The 16,672-nt window shown below is 42.0% G+C and overlaps 1 protein-coding gene across 1 annotated transcript in view; it reads left to right on the forward strand.

Moving 5' to 3' along the window:
* Nucleotides 1-1,843: 1,843 nt before the first annotated feature.
* Nucleotides 1,844-16,672, forward strand: part of Lgr4 (leucine rich repeat containing G protein-coupled receptor 4) — a 93,447-nt gene continuing 78,618 nt past the window's right edge. Inside the window, exon 1 of the mRNA XM_034494916.2 lies at nt 1,844-2,543. Within this exon, the coding sequence (XP_034350807.1) occupies nt 2,359-2,543 (185 nt within the window). The 5' untranslated portion in view covers nt 1,844-2,358. The remainder of the gene's footprint in view (nt 2,544-16,672) is intronic.

Below are 16,672 nucleotides of genomic sequence, written 5' to 3' on the forward strand. Positions count from 1 at the left end.
AGGAGGATGGTGAGTTAAGTTTAGTCTGGGTTACACAGCAAGACTCTGTCAACATAAATATTTGTCAGAAATTAAAGCAACCATAAAGTCTACAATTACCTTAATATAGCAAAAAGTGTACCTTAGGATGAGAAATTACATTTTTAAGAAAGAAGACTTAAAGCCGGGCAGTGGTGGCGCACGCCTATAATCCCAGCACTTGGGAGGCAGAGGCAGGCGGATTTCTGAGTTCGAGGCCAGCCTGGTCTACAGAGTGAGTTCCAGGACAGCCAGGACTACACAGAGAAACCCTGTCTCGAAAACAAAACAAAAACAAACAAACAAACAAACAAACAAAGAAGACTTCAAGTGTCAATTAGAATTAGACTTTTTCCTCACTTTATTTACTCATGAATTTGTTGAACAGTAATAGAAATGGAAAAACAAAAACAAAAAACAAGTTGAGGAAGCTTTTGAAATACCAACCAGACCTCCTGGTTGGTATTTCAGATGATCTTAGATGATCTTAGACAGACAGCAGAACATGGTACACTAGAGATTCTGATACCTTGCCTATAAAGTTGGAGTGTCACTAATCTTTCTTTTAAAAGTTCTCTTTCAACTTTATAGTGAGGAAATACATCATTCTTAAAACTTCACTGTATTTACTGACTCACTAGCATAAGTTTATAGTACATGGAGTCAACCTGAGTTTATTATTATTTTGCATAAATTCTTTGACATAGAGATGGTGAGATTTTTTTATTTAGGAAATCGTCTAACTCTTCGTTAATTTATTTGTGTTTTCTTTTTTAAAATTTGTATCAGGTGGCTAGTTAACGTTATACAACATACATATTTTAATGCCTTTTTTTGCTATAACTTAATGAGTTCATTAAAAATGTGTACAATCTAGAGTAAAACAACCCAAAGGCATAGTAGAAAGCAAGAAAAAAAAAAAAAAAAGGCACTAAGAAAGCTGTAGTTCTTTTTTCCTATAAAGATTATGTGGGTCTTAGGCCATAGGGAAAACAAAAGCCCAGAAAAAGGAAGGAATGCTGATAGTTAACACACAAGTTGTTGCTGGTGTCTCAAGGGCAGTCAACTGGCACGCAAATGTTCTCTTCCAGTGCTGGGAAACGTCACCTCTTTGGACTCTTCAACATCCTTGTGTCTAGGATTTTAAAGGGAGAAAGAAGTCTGATTTGTGTCATGGATGATTAACCGCTAATTTAGCTCCCAAGTGTGAATGAAAACGGGTACTAAGATCAGAGGTGAAGTGAGATACGGGAGGGATCACACTGTTTTAATTTAGTGCACGGCTGAACTAAAAAATTTGGATCAGATAGAAAGAAATGTGTTCCCCTCCTTTTCCAAATCCGCCCCCCCTCCCACCCCACCCCCACCTCTCCTTCTTTCCTCTGTTTGCAAAGCTCTCAATGCCCTTGCCCTTAGGAACAGCGAAGAGTTATTTGAAACGTCTGAAAGCTTGAGGCGAGTTTTACTTTTCAGGTCATCCAATTTAGGAGATCCAATTTCTGAGGAGGGAAGAAAACGACTGGGTGGGGGAGGGAAACAGCAGACTCCTTCGAGATGTCTACCTTCAATCCACAACCTGACAGCAGATCCAGCCAAATCAGGGCTTTTACTTGAACCTCTACCACCACCACTACCACCAGCAGCAGCAGCAGCAGCAGCGGCCGCAGCAGCACAACCTTGTCACTCACTCAAGAGAAACACGCCCCTTTCCTCTTGACCAATAATGGCTCCCCTGCCTGCATAGTAATGAGCTCGAGACCTCCCCTGACCAATGGCGCTCCCGGAGCAGGGTTAGTTTTGCATGTACCTAAGTGATTTGCATAACCCAGCGGCCAGGGGCTCCCGAGGCGAGCGTGCAACCCTAGAAGGGAAAAGGACGCGCGGAGCGGGAGCCGCCGCGGGCAGAGCGCGGACAACCAGGGTGTTTTGTGAGAACCGGGGCGGGGGTTGGGACGCCGGGCCGGCATGGCTGGAGGCTGCTCTCCGCAACCTTGAGGAGCAGTACGGCTGGAGGAGGCCGGGGATAGAAGGCGGCGGCGATGGCAGCGCGCGGCCCGGGCAGCCGCTCTGGGCCGGGTCGGCTGGCCTGAGCCACTGAGCCGAGGGGCTGCCGGTGCGCGTCCATGGAGCAGCGGGAAGGGAGAAACTGCGGAGCGCCGCGTCCTAACGCTCCGGCGGCGGATTGCTGAAGGAAGCGAGCGCACGCGGACCGCCGAGGGACGGCGCCCGGGCCCCGAGCCCCGCAGGCCAGCTGCCCCTGGGGCGGCGCGGGGCGGCGGAGGGCAGCGGAGGCGAGCCGAGCGAGGGGAGCGGCGGGAGAGGCGGGCGGCGGCCGCAGCAATGCCGGGCCCGCTGCGGCTGCTCTGCTTCTTCGCCCTGGGGCTGCTCGGCTCGGCAGGGCCCAGCGGCGCGGCGCCGCCTCTCTGCGCTGCGCCCTGCAGCTGCGACGGCGACCGTCGGGTGGACTGCTCCGGGAAGGGGTTGACGGCCGTACCGGAGGGGCTCAGCGCCTTCACCCAAGCTCTGTGAGTGCGGGCTACCGGGCTGCGGGTTAGGGATCCGTGGGGCTCGACCCCAGTCCCCAACCCCTGGTGCACCAATCACCTGTGTGTGTGTGTGTGTGTGTGTGTGTGTGTGTGTGTGTGTGTGTGTGTGTGTGTGTTTGTGTTTGTGGAGGGTCAGGGGGCATTAGCCAGTCTGGATCTGAACCTCGAGGAGCTTTTTCTTTCGCAGACTTTTTGGGTGCAGTTACTACCTATACCCCCAGCCCCCCATCTCAAATCCCAAGTGTATTTAGGGCCAGGAAGGAGGGAGGATGCTGGAAACGCTTGTCCTTGGCAGCCTTTCACGCGACCTCTTCCCCTGTGAGGCCCTCTGTTCGGCTGGCAAAACTTTGGCCACGGATGAGGGCGCCTAGAACTTGGCCTGCGTTTGCCGAGCAGGCACGTTCCATGGGTTCCATGGGGAAGCACCTGGATACCCCCAGGGTTCCCGCAGGCGGAGTGAAGAAACACCTGTACCTTAGAGCGTGAATCGCTTTCCAGTTTGACCCCGTCCTGCCTATGCAGTGTGACACCCTAGCCCAGATCCACTCGGGACTCATTACCACAAGCAGAGCACAAGGGAGAAGGAGGAGAGAGGAGGAGGAGGAAGAGCTTTCGGCCTACTCGGCGGGGGTCCTTAGTGAATAAGACATTTTAAAGAGGGAATGCTGACCTGAGGTAGAGGATGCTGGGAGAGAAAGTTCTAGAACACGTGTTCAGTGCAGTCTTAAGGTGGGCAACCGTTTTCCGCCTCTACCTTCACCAGCAGAACCTTTCATTTGAGTTGCCTGTGGTCAGGAAGAGTAGCACAGATGGTTCTTCTGATCTTCCTCACCTCCTTCCTCAGAGACCCCCGAGAGCTTTCAACGTCTCAGGGAGGAGGGTGGAATCTGAAATAGGTGTTGGAGGTGATGTTGGCAAATGCCACCCATAGAAAAAGAATGGGGTAATTGAGCGGAGGGCAGTTTGTATGCCCCTTTCAGCCTTCTCGTGTTGTGTGGCCTACTGCATGATTAAATCAGGAGCTGTGAAAGACCTGTTAAGAGAGGAAGGGGCCCTAGAGGCCCTCTGGCAAAGGAAACTTCCTTTTTACCTTCAAGCTATCAAAAGAGACCTCTTAGACATAGCTTTAAAGGAATAACAGATCTTGTGAAGGGAAAACTCCCTTTTAGGCAAGCTGGGGCATTGCTGTATTTCCAGGTGGGTGGTGCTGAGGCATTCAGCTGTCCTTCTCAGGCCTTCTCAGGAGGAGGAGAATTGAAACCCATGGCTTTGTACCCTAGTCTCTGTTTTTGTCCCAGTTGTAGCTGTTATTGGTGCCTGGGAAGACCCTTTCTTTCAAAATGATATTTAACTTTTCACCAAAAAACGTGAAACTTTGAAGTGTGAAGCAATTTGCTCGCACAGGTGTAATAAGTGGCGAAATCTGAGCAGGGTTGGCAAGTGAGGAGCTAGGGTTTTACTGTTTCTCAAAACTCTTTGGAAATAGAGAACTCAGGCAGAAAGAGAGGTGACTTTACCTGAACCATTTAGAATTATGGTTATTATTATTGTTTGTAAGACTATTTGTTAAAGTTTGAGGAATGTGCTAACCTAAGTCTTTTCAGATTAAATTATTAAATTAGTCTTTTCAGCTAAATTATTAGTTAAAAAATTAGGATTTCACTATTTAGTTTATTTGTAAAGACTTTGGTTAGTTAGCACATTCCTCAAACTTTAACAAATAGTCTTGTCTCGTAAGGAAATGGGCCTGTTTTATGCGGTACCTAATGTCATGTTTTTATGAGAACTTGCTCCTCTAGAGAGAGAGCATCACACAGTGAGATCCTGTAGATCTCACTGGAGACAATGAAACATCCTACCGAAGAGATTCAGCCTTAGGGGAGTTCCTGTGTGTAGCTTGTGGAATGGATAGATAACATTTTCCTAAACTTCAGAGGTGGTCAAATGTGAGCTGTTTCTTTGTGGTCAATAGGTAGAGTGCACTTTCTGAGACCTCGTTCTCCCCCATACCCTGATCTCACCCTCAGAAGTGTGTTATATATATGACCACTCCATCTTTAAGGGGTTTCAAGGACAGTGTATTTCACTTAACACTGAGGAAGCTTGCTGACTCTAGAGCTTTGTCTGAGGAGGGGCAGGTGCCTCAGGCCTGAACTATTTGCTCTCACTGCGTAACTTAGAATCACCAAGAGATTCCATTCTGAGGCACCATTGCAGCGTTCATGGGACACAGTTTTACACTGAGAGTGAGTCCACAAGTCTCTAGGCCCTTGTTTAAATCTTAATTTCTGGATCTCACCATTTGTGAGATTACGAAAGCAAAACCAGAAGCTTTAAAATGACACTATAGTGTTCGGAGTTCTTTCTCATTGCTCAGTGACTTGTCTAGTGATGGGACTTTCTCCAGCCATTGAGCTGTGTGCACATTTCACCTTGGAGACCACAGGGCCAACAGAGAACAGGGACTTTATTTGATTCAGTGCATAGAATCTGGTACACTGGAGAAACCTAAAACTTCTGGGGTGAATAAATAAGCTCATAGCAGCACACCACAACATAAGCTCGTAGGACCACACTAAAGGGCTTCCCATTTAGACGCCATTCCCGTGAGGGTTTGCCAAACTTGGTCCACATTTAGCCTTTTGTCCAGAACTGAGAAGGCCCCAGAGAGAACACTCCTGCTGTTCCTACTTTAGGCTGATTTAAACTTGTTCAGTCAAACTGTCTATTTCCTGCTGGTTGCTACCTTATCAGACTTGGGGGACAGAAGCAGATGTAATCCCCAGTATGTTTCATGAGGCTTCTGTAGTCATAACGCTAGTAGTGATTGTGTTTTGGAATAGCTATTTTGACCCCTATGCCACAATGTATATTGGCCTATCATAGTTAAGTAATCTTATTCATATTAAAGTTTCATTTTATATTGTCAAAGGATTCAAGGTTATCCCTATGTTAGTGGTGATAAAAAAATTTAACCACACCCATTCCAAGCTTGGGGAGAAAGATAAAGTGACAGTGACCCTGTATAGGGAGTTCGTAGTATGTTTTCTGGTTCCTGGGTTTCTGCAAGGAAGTTTGAGAGCTAAAGATTTGGGAAACAAATTCCATAGAACATGTTTAAGATGATAGAGTCTGTTTCTATGACTTTTAGGAGAGAGGTAGATCTGAGCTTTTGATCCTCTTTACCTCAGCACTGAGTAATTGTGTGGCCTTGGGCAAGTCATTCCACATTGTTTTGGAGTGTGTGACTATTTCCTTATCTGAAAAAATAAAGTAATTGCAACCTGCGTCTTCCATCCTGAAGTTGGGTGGTTTTACAGATCTTCCTGGATATGAGGATGGAGAAGTGACAGTCATGCTAGAAGGACCTCTCGAGAGGCTCTTGGGAACAGCAGGACAGCCTTCCAGCTGAAGCTGCCTAAGCCTTTTTATTGGCACTCGCTTGGAGGAGTTCTTGTCTGTGTTTAGAAGTGTGTGTTAGGAAATTTTCCATGGAGACTTGTTGCAGAATTCATGAGTAGCAAGGGCACTTTGCTAGGGTAGAATGGCCCTGATTGTTTCCTGTGTGTGTGGCTTAACACTTGGAAAAGAAAATCACTCTGTTTCACTAATTTGGATACAGTACAAAAAGTTACTCAATGTCCTCCCTTCCACATAATTAGTCATAACCCAAACCTTCACTGTGGATATTTTGTACCTGAGCAGATTATCAAGGCTTTCTTATGGAACGGATGGTTACCTGAAGGGCTTTGAAGTACTATTTAAAGAGTGAGTTGCTTTTTCTTCTCCTTTTATTTGCATCATCTTGGATTCTTTTCCAGGGTGTGTTTTCTTCAGTACAGCACCACACACCTTCCTTTAACAGATATCAGTTGAAAGTATTTTCTCTTTCTAACTTCTAGTATCTACTGTGTATGCCATAACAGGTCAGGTCAGTAATCAGAGTCTGGATGTTAATACTTTATTATAGTAAAATTGGTATCTTTTTTTATTCCCTAATTCTAAGTAAATTTCATTATTACAGTGTATCCATCTAGTTATTAGCGTTGTACAACTGTGTACTTACTTTAAAGCAAGGTTAATATATGAACATCTTTTAGTTTGGATCCTTTATTTTTCAAATTAGTTAATGACTGTTCTCAAACTGCCCAAAAGAAAAGAGCATTCTATGGGAAATGTGGGGAGCTGGGTTCCAGATCTCAGCAATTCATTGGTGTAGCCTTGAGTGAGTCAAATGCCTAGTCCTCAGGGCCCTAATTTCTACAGTCTGGAAAACAGCCATGTCAACAACTCTTATTGATAAGAGTTTGTTTTTTTTTTTCTATTTAATCTAAGTAATTTTCAATGAATTGGTGCTTCAGGGTCTTGTTTGCAAGCACCCTACCACAGACCTATACACATTAGCTTTGAACTTTAATTGTTACACATTTTCTTGAGTCAATTCTGTAGAGATGTATTGGGGACTCACACCAACCCAGTAGATCCTACAGTTGTTCAGTTCAACTGGAGTTCTATGGAATAGGGCATCCGTGTCTCCCCAGGCAGTGATGTCTTAGATGTTGCCTGAAGAGTGCTGAGAATTTATACCAGGGATTTATTCATTCTGCCCTTCTTAAGACTTGCTGTAACCGGTAATAGTTGACAGTTTCCAGTTCAGCTGAATATTGTGCCAGTTTTGGTGTCACAAGTATTTACTGTCCAAGTACTTGGCTCCTAGCATTAGAATTGTAAGGTAACATTTGACAGCTTAATCTCTCAGGAAAGATCAAAGATCTGTCTTAGTAGGTGGATCCAGGCAAGTTTAGGCATTTTCTCGGCCTCTGCCTTTGTCAGTCTGTCTCTCAGATTTGTATTTTAGTCATCTTTATAATGGTAGAAAGCACTGACAGCCTGCCAGTTTGGATTTTAGTTTCTGGTATCCTTGATTGTGCTTATTCTATTAGAGAGAGAGAGGAGGAGGGTAGAGAGAGAGTGTGTTTCAGTAATGGGTATTAGAGTAGATGGTAGCTTCTGCCTCTACTTTGGGTTTAAAATCCTTGTAGAACATAAAGTCTAAGAATCATTTGGTGAATTGTAGAATCTGAGACCAACTCACTTTTGTCTCCATAAACATGTAATGCAGGTATTAAAAAGGCAAGAGTAAGCTGGCCAACACACGTCTTCATGATAGGACATCATTGCTCTTTCCATTTGTAAAAGTAGATATTAACATTTTAAGTTTATAAATATATTATTGGGGTTGCTTTTTAAAATTCATGGATGATCTATTTTTGACAATGTCAGAGCTTGTTTTCATATATAAAAAAATAAGGTTTTGTTTTTTTTTATTTCTGCTCAGTGAATTATGGTTTTTGTAAAACCTTGACTGAGGGTGATAAAATGTTCCTATTTTAAATACTGGCAGTGAAGAAGTAAAATCTAGGGCATGTACCCAATCACCACTCTTACACAGTGGCTAATTTGTCTGCCTTCTTGACATTTCTTTTATGTCTGTAAGCACTTGATGGTTAAACTGCATGTCAGATATCAGCCTATTTGAAAGTGAGCAGGTTCTAAAAGTGAGTTAAAAACCAGTCTCTGTGTGTGTGTGTGTGTGTGTGTGTGTAAGAGAGATAGATAGATAGAGAGAGAGAGAGAGAGAGAGAGAGAGAGAGAACGAGAGCGCAAGCGAGCATAATTTTATAGTTCATAGATATTTAATGGTGTTTCAACCTTCTAAAGATTGTAGTGAGGTAGTTTCAAATACCCTTTTAAAGTAATATTGTGAATTTGTCTGTAGCATGCTCTATGTTCCTTCAGAGTCAAAGGTTACTAAGATTTGAATGTGGCTTTTTTTTTTATTGTATGATTCTTTTGAGTTACTATATGTCATGGCTTGGCAATTTAAAATGTCTAACGTTTGGGTTGTTACTATTAGTTTGTGAAACATATTTTTGTATTATGATATTTTTAATTATCAAAAATGCACAGTAACCAGGTCCTTCCCCAAAATCATCATATATCATATTTGGCATTAAGTCATTTATTTATTTATTTATTTATTTATCAGATATTGTTTTTTTTTCTCCTCTTAGGTATGAGTAAAGGTTTTTTTTTTTTCCACTCTGGGCCCAAGAAATTAATATGAATATTTAAATATTTTAACTATTTGTATATATGCAATTTTTTAGCTTTTGTTTGTTTGTTTGTTTTTTGTTGTTTTTTGAGACAGGGTTTCTCTGTAGACCAGGCTGTCTTCGAACTCAGAAATCCGCCTGCCTCTGCCTCCCAAGTGCTGGGATTAAAGGAGTGCGCCACCACCGCCCGGCTTTTTTAGCTTTTTGTAATGGAAGCAAACAAAACACTGAATCATGCCCCTGAGCTAGAATATTGTCCCATAGAATAGGAAAATATCTCCTAAGGGAATGTAAGCCATAGATGTTTTAGGAGGCAGCTGTGCATCCAGTTAGACTGTGAGCTAAAGTCAGCTAGTAATGGGGCATTCAGAGAGGCAAATTTAATATATTGCAAGATATATTAATGACTCTCCATGCTTAATATGTGCTGTATATTTCCACATTCTGAATCAAGATTCCCCAAAGGGCTGTAGGAGCCCTCCTAAGTGATTGCTTTGTTTATTTTTTGAGGCAAAGTTAAGATCTTGCAGTGTAGCTCAAGTTGGCCTTGAACTTATGATCCTCTTGCTTTAGCCTCCTGGATGATTTATTTATTTATTCTTTACGTTATAGAAATGTAGTATGTTTTCTGTTTTGTTTTATTTTAGTTTTTAATATTGACTGTTGAAAGAATGAAATCACATTGTGCTCTTACTACAAAGCAGTTTGGATACAGTTTGAATCCTAATTTAGAATCCTTAGGGGAAAATGTGCAGAGTGAGAGGTAGTCTCTTCCATGAAGCGAGAAGGACTGGGCTGTGACTTTGATTAACTTCTGGGTTTTTTCCTGTTTCCCCTAGGGATATTCTTTCTGTGCAGAAGTTTTTGAAGGAAGTCTATACCTCATGAAGGGTTTGACCCACCACAGACTTTCGGAGTGTGGAAGCACATAGTTACTCTTAGATTCTAGATTATCATGCTGCCTTTGTCTGCAGACTGTTCCTCACAGAATGAGAGCACATCTCTGGAACCATGCATGCACCTCAGTGGGCTTGTTCTACTGTGTCTGTCAGCTTCTGTTCAGTCGTTGGGAGAGAGGAGAAACAGGCCAGGCCAGCTCTGGCTTCGAGGCCAGTGTCCTGTGCTCCTCAGCACTTGAGCTTACTTGCCCCAGTGTGTTTATAGTGTTTGCATTTTCTAAATGTCACAATTGTACTTCAGATCTTAATTGAGCCCCACTTACCTCACATAAGTGGAAATGTTCACAGACCTTTTAATACCATGAGGGCAATGTTCACAGGAAGGGAATATTACATGAGTCCAATATATTTGACATTTGTTGGCACCTCAGTTTTAATAAAACACATTTGGGATTTACTGACATTTAACGCCTGTTATAAACCCAGTCTTCATCCTTTTTGTGATACTTCTGCTCACCTAATTTGATTAATCTTTTCTGATTTTAATTTTTGTGTGTATGATGTATGTTTCTGTGTAGTGTATATGTATGTACATATATGAAGGCACACATGGCATGTCATGTATGTGGGGTTAGAAAACAGCTGCATCTGTATCTGTTCCTCACTACCTTCTACCTTGTTTGAGTCAGAATCTCTTGATTTTTGCTATGTATACCAGGCTACCTGGCCTGTTAGCTTCTCTAGGGGTTCCCCTGTCTCTGCCTCTTATCTCATGTTTGCAGGCCAAGCATTTACCTGTTAAACTGTCTCCTCAATCCCCAATATTTTCTTTTCCTTCTCCCTTTTCTTTTTGGGACAGGATCTTCTGTAGGTCTCATTTAACTAGCCTTGGCTCCCTGGAAATCAGTGTGTACACCAGGCTGACTTTGGCCTCACAGAGGCCTGTTGCCTGTTTCTCAAGTGTCTGCACAAAGGTGTATGCCATCATATCTGACCCCAATATTTCCTTATAAAGAAACTGCTTCTTGTTGCTTTTCAGCCCTCCAAGGTCATTTTGAATCCATAGTTGTATTATCTGTCTCTTTATGTCCCTGCTGGTTTCCAGTTTTCTTTGATAGGCATGCCTTCATGAGCAGACTTCTGAAAATGATTTTTGCTTTTTAATGTTTTGAGTTGCATAAGGAATCCAGAGGTCAAGCAAGTCAGTTAATTGCTCTCGGCTTCATTTAGGCTTCCCATCTGGAAAAAGAGTTGCTTTACTGTCAGGCTTTACTTAGGACTGCTTCAGCGTGGCCTGGATGACACAGCTGAGGACCATGTGTATCACCATGACTTTGGGGAGTTGATAGGTAGCTCCGTGTGTGTGTGTGTGTGTGTGTGTGTGTGTGTGTTTGTGTGTGGCATTAGCTTGTGATTTAAAATTCTCTATCCTCCTTCTTTGGGTCTTTGAGTGTGTATCAGATTGAAAGTTGGATCTGGATTTCATAGGTGAGCCACTGGGCTGATGGAAAAGTGTGTGTATTCTTATAATGATGCTGTTGTCTTACAGGTAGGGCTTCTCACTTGCTGACAGGAAAGTCTGCGATGGTAAGGAGATGCCTTTCTTTGAAGGGAGCTCAAATGAAATCAGATTTTTTTAACTTTGACCTCTGAGACTTGATGCTGCTTTCCTGAGATTCCTGAGACAGTTGGTCAATTAGGAGGATGCTGTCTCATTAGCGGAACAAAGTATTCACAAACAGCATGCTACCTGACTCAATACTGCCAGACTTTGCAACACCAAGAATTTTCACTGAACAAACTCAATTCTTTGAGAATTCTCTTTATTATAGTTTCTCAGATTCACCTGGTCACTTCTTGTTAGATATGGCTAAAACTAACTCAGAACTAAAAAGTTAGCAGCTACATTCTTATTCTTTTGTTTCACTTTGTTTCTAGAAAACTAGATTGCTAGTTTTTCTTATAAGTATTTTGAAAAGATATTTTTACTGGTTACTGGATATATATATATATATATATGCACACACACACACAAATATATATATTTACATTTGAGACTAGAATGCTCATGCTTTGTGGTTAAAGATAATTTCTTCTCTTTAGTAATTTTAGAACTAAAATTCTTTCTAAAGATATATCATTTCTAAAATGTTATATAGCTTTCTTACATTTCATTTTGGTGCTGGGATTTAAACTAAGGGCTGTGTATGTGCTAGGCACATGCTGAGCTGCTCAGCTGTGGTTTTTGTCCCTGGAGTTCTTGTTTGCTTTTTATTTTATTTTTTTAGAAAATTTAAAAGCTTTTGGAGTTTTGGTTAAGTCCTGCATTTTAGTGACTTATAAGCCAGCACAGCAGCTACGAGTGGCTGCAGTGGCCACAGTCTGTTCAGAGTGCCTGAGTGGTTCAAATACAGTTTACATATTTCTACCCATGGTCACTCTTTAAAAAAATTTTTTTTGATATATTTTTTGTTATTGCCATCTTGACATTTGCCTGGTTACACATGAATAGCCTGATCCAGTCCCTCAGCAGGGAGACTACCATGGTCTGGCTTTCAATAGCCTTGTCACCGACAAAGAAAACATATGGAATATTTCATTCTTGCCCTTTACAAACAGTCTAGGCCTGTGAGGGCATGCAGCAGAACACTTCCTTCTTTATGGTAGGTTGGTGTATTTGTGCCCTAGTGATGGGCTCAGCTATAGGGAAGCAAGCCAAGCTTCCAAAGCCTGGGTGCCTTTTGTGTAAAGTAAATTCCATGTTTTTGGTCAAGTCAGTTTCTAATGTCAGCTTGAATGTAGTTGTATTGTCTGCTTCATGGATGTGTACTTAATCATATACTCACTAAAGGGAGTGCAGATGCTCTATCTCTCTCTCTCTCTCTGTCTCTCTCTCTCTCTCTAGCAACACTGTTTGGGCTCCGTCTTTCCAGATTTGATATCTGACATGTAAAGGGAATAAAGATGCTTAATTCCCTGTAGAACATGCCTGGAGGGCTATCTGCATGTATGTTTATCTCCTTGTCAGTCCAAAGAAAGGGATCAATTTATCATCCTTGTGCTAGCCATTAAGGCTTTTCTTCTTCACAGTACCAGCCTTCTGCTAGCATTAAGGACTTGCTTTGTGTTGTCTGGATTTACAGGGCAGAGGGGCTTGTTGGCTGACTTAACAGGAGATAAGCAAGAATATGGAGAGAAAGGGTACACTGAGTTCTGACTTTGAGAGGCCTTATTATTTCGTGTTGCTCTTAGTACCACCCTGCTTGAGATGACACTCAGTAAAAGAATTACAAACAAATAAGTAGAAAAGAAAGGCCTCCGATGAGATGATTCATAGCTTTGGTGAAGGAAATAATGATGCCCATATCTTCAGGTCTTTTTCAATCTCTCAGCTACCCGAGCTTAAATTTCTACTTTTATTGTTTCTCATACTTGTGGACTGACAGGCTTTGACAAATGGTCATCATTTAGCTAAGGGATGTGATCTTCTGTTGGTGGTTTAATCCCACATAAAACCAAATATTTAAATGTATATACATCTTATCTAAAATTTAAATTTATATACATATTTATATACATCTTATATAAAAGTTATTTCCGGTGGTTCTTAGTGTCATAACTGAACATAAGCTGCATAACAAGTTAGCTTATAGAAATTAATGTCTTTCACTTTTTTTTTTTTTTTTGAGACAGGCATCTTTTGTGTAATAGAGCCCTGGCTGTCTTGAACTGTCTTTGTAGACCTGGTTGGCCTCAAACTCACAGATCCACCTGCTCTGCCTCCTGAGTGCTGGTCTTTTCTTACATGAGAGTCATCCCTTTTCTAGTTCTTTTTTTTTTTTTTTTTTAAAGATTTATTTATCAGACATACCAGAAGAGGGCATCAGATCCCATTACAGATGGTTGTGAGCTACCATGTGGTTGCTGGGAATTGAACTCAGGACCTTTGGAAGAGCAGTCAATGCTCTTAACCACTGAGCCATCTCTCCAGCCCCTCTTTGGTAGTGTTTAACCCAAGGCCCTATGCATACTTAGCACATGCTCTACTACTGAGCCACACTGCAGCCCTTTGTAGTTCTTGATAAGCTTTTCTCTAAATTTGTTGACCACTGAGGGCTGAATTTAAATTAAAATATTTATTAATTAATTTTATATGTATGGGTATTTTTGCTTAAATGAATATATATGCACTACCTGCCTCCCTGCCTGGTTCCCTGGGAGGCCAGAAGAGGATGTTGGGGATCCTCTGGAACTGTAGTTACAGATGGTTGTGAGTCACCATGGAGGTGCTGGCAACTGAACCCAGTCCCCTGCCAGAGCAGCTAGTTCTCTGAACTGCTAAGAATCTCTCCAGCTCCGGACAACTACATTTTTAAAAACCTTTTTTTTTTTTTTTTTTTTTTTGTTCTGTGCTTCACAAATGACTCCTCGATTTCTCTTTTTAGTTGTATAATTTTGAATTTATAATGAGGAAAAAAACCATTAACCCTGTATTAAATTGACTCTCATTGTTGGTGCTTACTTTGGTGTATTTAGGTCACAGGTTTTTGAGAGAGTCTTGATAGGTAGCTCTGATTGGCCTGGAACTCATAGAAGCCAGGTTGGTCTTAAATTTAAATTTATACAAATCCTTCAACCTCAGTACTGAGATCACAGGCATGACACTCCCGCTACGAGCTGCTAACAGTACATAGGACTTGAGTCATTGGGTAAGTGCCCATTGTACGAGCATATTAGTTTCAATTCAAATGCCTTAAAACTGTGGCAAGATTTGTTTTTTATCGATTATTTGCAGCCTAGTTAGTTTAGTACCCTACAAGCCAAATTTGTTAAAAATTGATTTTGTTTAGAAATTTGTACTTAGAAAATAACAGTTTGTAGCATCCCTTTGGTCCATGGCATTTACTCTGATACCCTGAAGACAGGTGCACAAATGACCATTGTGAAACATTTTGCCAACAGTGAAGTCTTTGGATTATTTGGGAATGTGTGTTTCAAAAGCATGACTTTTGAAAAAAAAAATGGAATTTTGGTGAGGAATTGCTGGATCTGCCTTCTGTATTAGGCATGTTTTATGTGCTAACTATAATTTCTAAGATAGGCATTTAGGTCCATCTAAAGGGGTCCCATTTTATGGCTAAGCAAAGTGAGGTTTTTAAGGACTAGGTGATTTGCTCAAACATCTGTACTTAGTGAGTGTTGGTTTGGAAACTCAGGTCTCTGTTCTCATTTGTTCATCTGTGCTGTTTGCTTTGGTGTTTGATAGTTTATCATAAAGGAATGGGGGGAAGAAAAAACCAGGGCTCGGTGTTAAGGGCACATGCCACTGTCCTTACACACAGCCTGAGTTCCATCCATGGAACCCACACATTGGAAAGAGAGAAATGACTCCTTCCTTCAAGTTGTCCCTGGATGTCACAGGTGAGCCATGGCACACAGCACGCACATGTACACAAGCACACGCACAAAATGAATGTTTAAAAAAAGTGAAAAAGTTTTAGGTTATTACAGGAAAAGAAAGCACTCTATAAAGTCCGTAAAGCATACGCACATCTATGCATCTGTATTTGTGGGAGACTGACTGGATTAGAGCACCTAGTGTTAAAATCTTTGCACTTTGTGCGTAAAACTATTTGTAGCAGAGGTTTTTTTGAAAAGTATCAGCCTCTCATTTTCATGCCCTCTCCCTATCACCCCTGCTTTTTGTTTATCAGCATTCAAAAGACTTTTCCTCAGAGGGAAGAGGTGGGAGGGGTTGGGGGATGAGTAAGCTCAAGGTACGGTAAGGTACAGTGTATGTGTGTATGAAAATGTAATGAAGTCTGTGCTTTTGTACAGCGAAGGAACAAAACCCAAAAGAATGCAGAAGTCCGATATGAGCGCCAACAGAAAGCTCCACCTCACTGAATAGTGAGAAGACGTTTTGACTGGCTTTCTCTCTTACCATGTGTATGTGGTATAAGAGGGCCGGGTCTGCTCCAGACTCACTTTTCTTTTTCTCAAGGAGCAGGTCTGTCAGTGTGCTTCTTTAAAGCAAAGCCTTGAGGAGGATGAAAAGCCGAGTGTGCAGTGGGATGCTTGTTCGTATAGCTGCCCCTTTCACTCACTGGAATTTCCTGCCTCTCCTGTGGAAGATGTTTTTATAGGGAAGTCAGCATAAAAGTGAATCACCCAGGAGCCGTTTTTCCCCCAGAGGCATTTCATTTACTCAGCTTGGTGTTAATTTAGTTGGTACTCTTTAGTTGACTCGAGCACTGTGTTTGTTGATAGTGTGAGCTGATGTTTATTAAGCTGTTAATATTTTACAGACTTCATGAGTTCCGCTTGGATCTATGTATACGTTCTCCTTTAGCAGTGGGGCTATTCGTGGCTGGGACTGTGACCATAATTTCAGAGTTTTGGTGATTGCCAGTGCCATCCTGGAGAGCCATTTGCTTGCTGATTTGATTCTAAAGGTTTTGGTTTTTTTTTTCCCTCTCCCGGAAGAGTTTCCTTTTTTTTTTTTTTTTTTTTTGTTTGTTTGTTTCACTTACATTGTCATGAAGAGGTCTGCAGTCTCTCTGGCTTTTCAGAGAAATCCTCATCATCTTCTTGCTGTTAACTTGCTTATTATGTCACCAAGTGTTTCCCATGTCATGTCTGTGACTCTCCCAGTGGCACTCTCTGCCACATGTTCTTCTCTTGACCATTTTTTTAAAAAAGCAGAAGCCGAATGGGGTGTACTTGTGTGAGGATTGTCGCCACAGGTGAGGAGTGCAGCCTTGCAGAGGGCCTGTTCATTTGACTTTTAAGATCAGAGTGTAGCCAGCTTGGGGCTTCATACCTGCAATCTCAGCACCTGGTAGGTGACTCTGGAGATCACCTGCAGTACTAAAGCCTGAAAAGCTACAGAGACTCAGTCCTTCCCTCAAAGAAAAGAAAAGAAAAGAAAAGAAAAGATTAGAAAAGAAAAGGCAAGGCCAGGTTATTTGGTTGAGTGAGTTTTACACCCTGTCCTTCAGTGCTTTCCAGCACCCACCTCACGTGTCTTAGGATCATTTTGAAGACTAGGAGTTACTTCTGGGGAGACTTTTGTTTGATCCACTGCTTGAAA

The sequence above is a fragment of the Arvicanthis niloticus genome, chromosome 2 (genome assembly GCF_011762505.2).
Source record: "Arvicanthis niloticus isolate mArvNil1 chromosome 2, mArvNil1.pat.X, whole genome shotgun sequence".
NCBI classification, from domain to species: Eukaryota; Metazoa; Chordata; class Mammalia; order Rodentia; family Muridae; genus Arvicanthis; species Arvicanthis niloticus.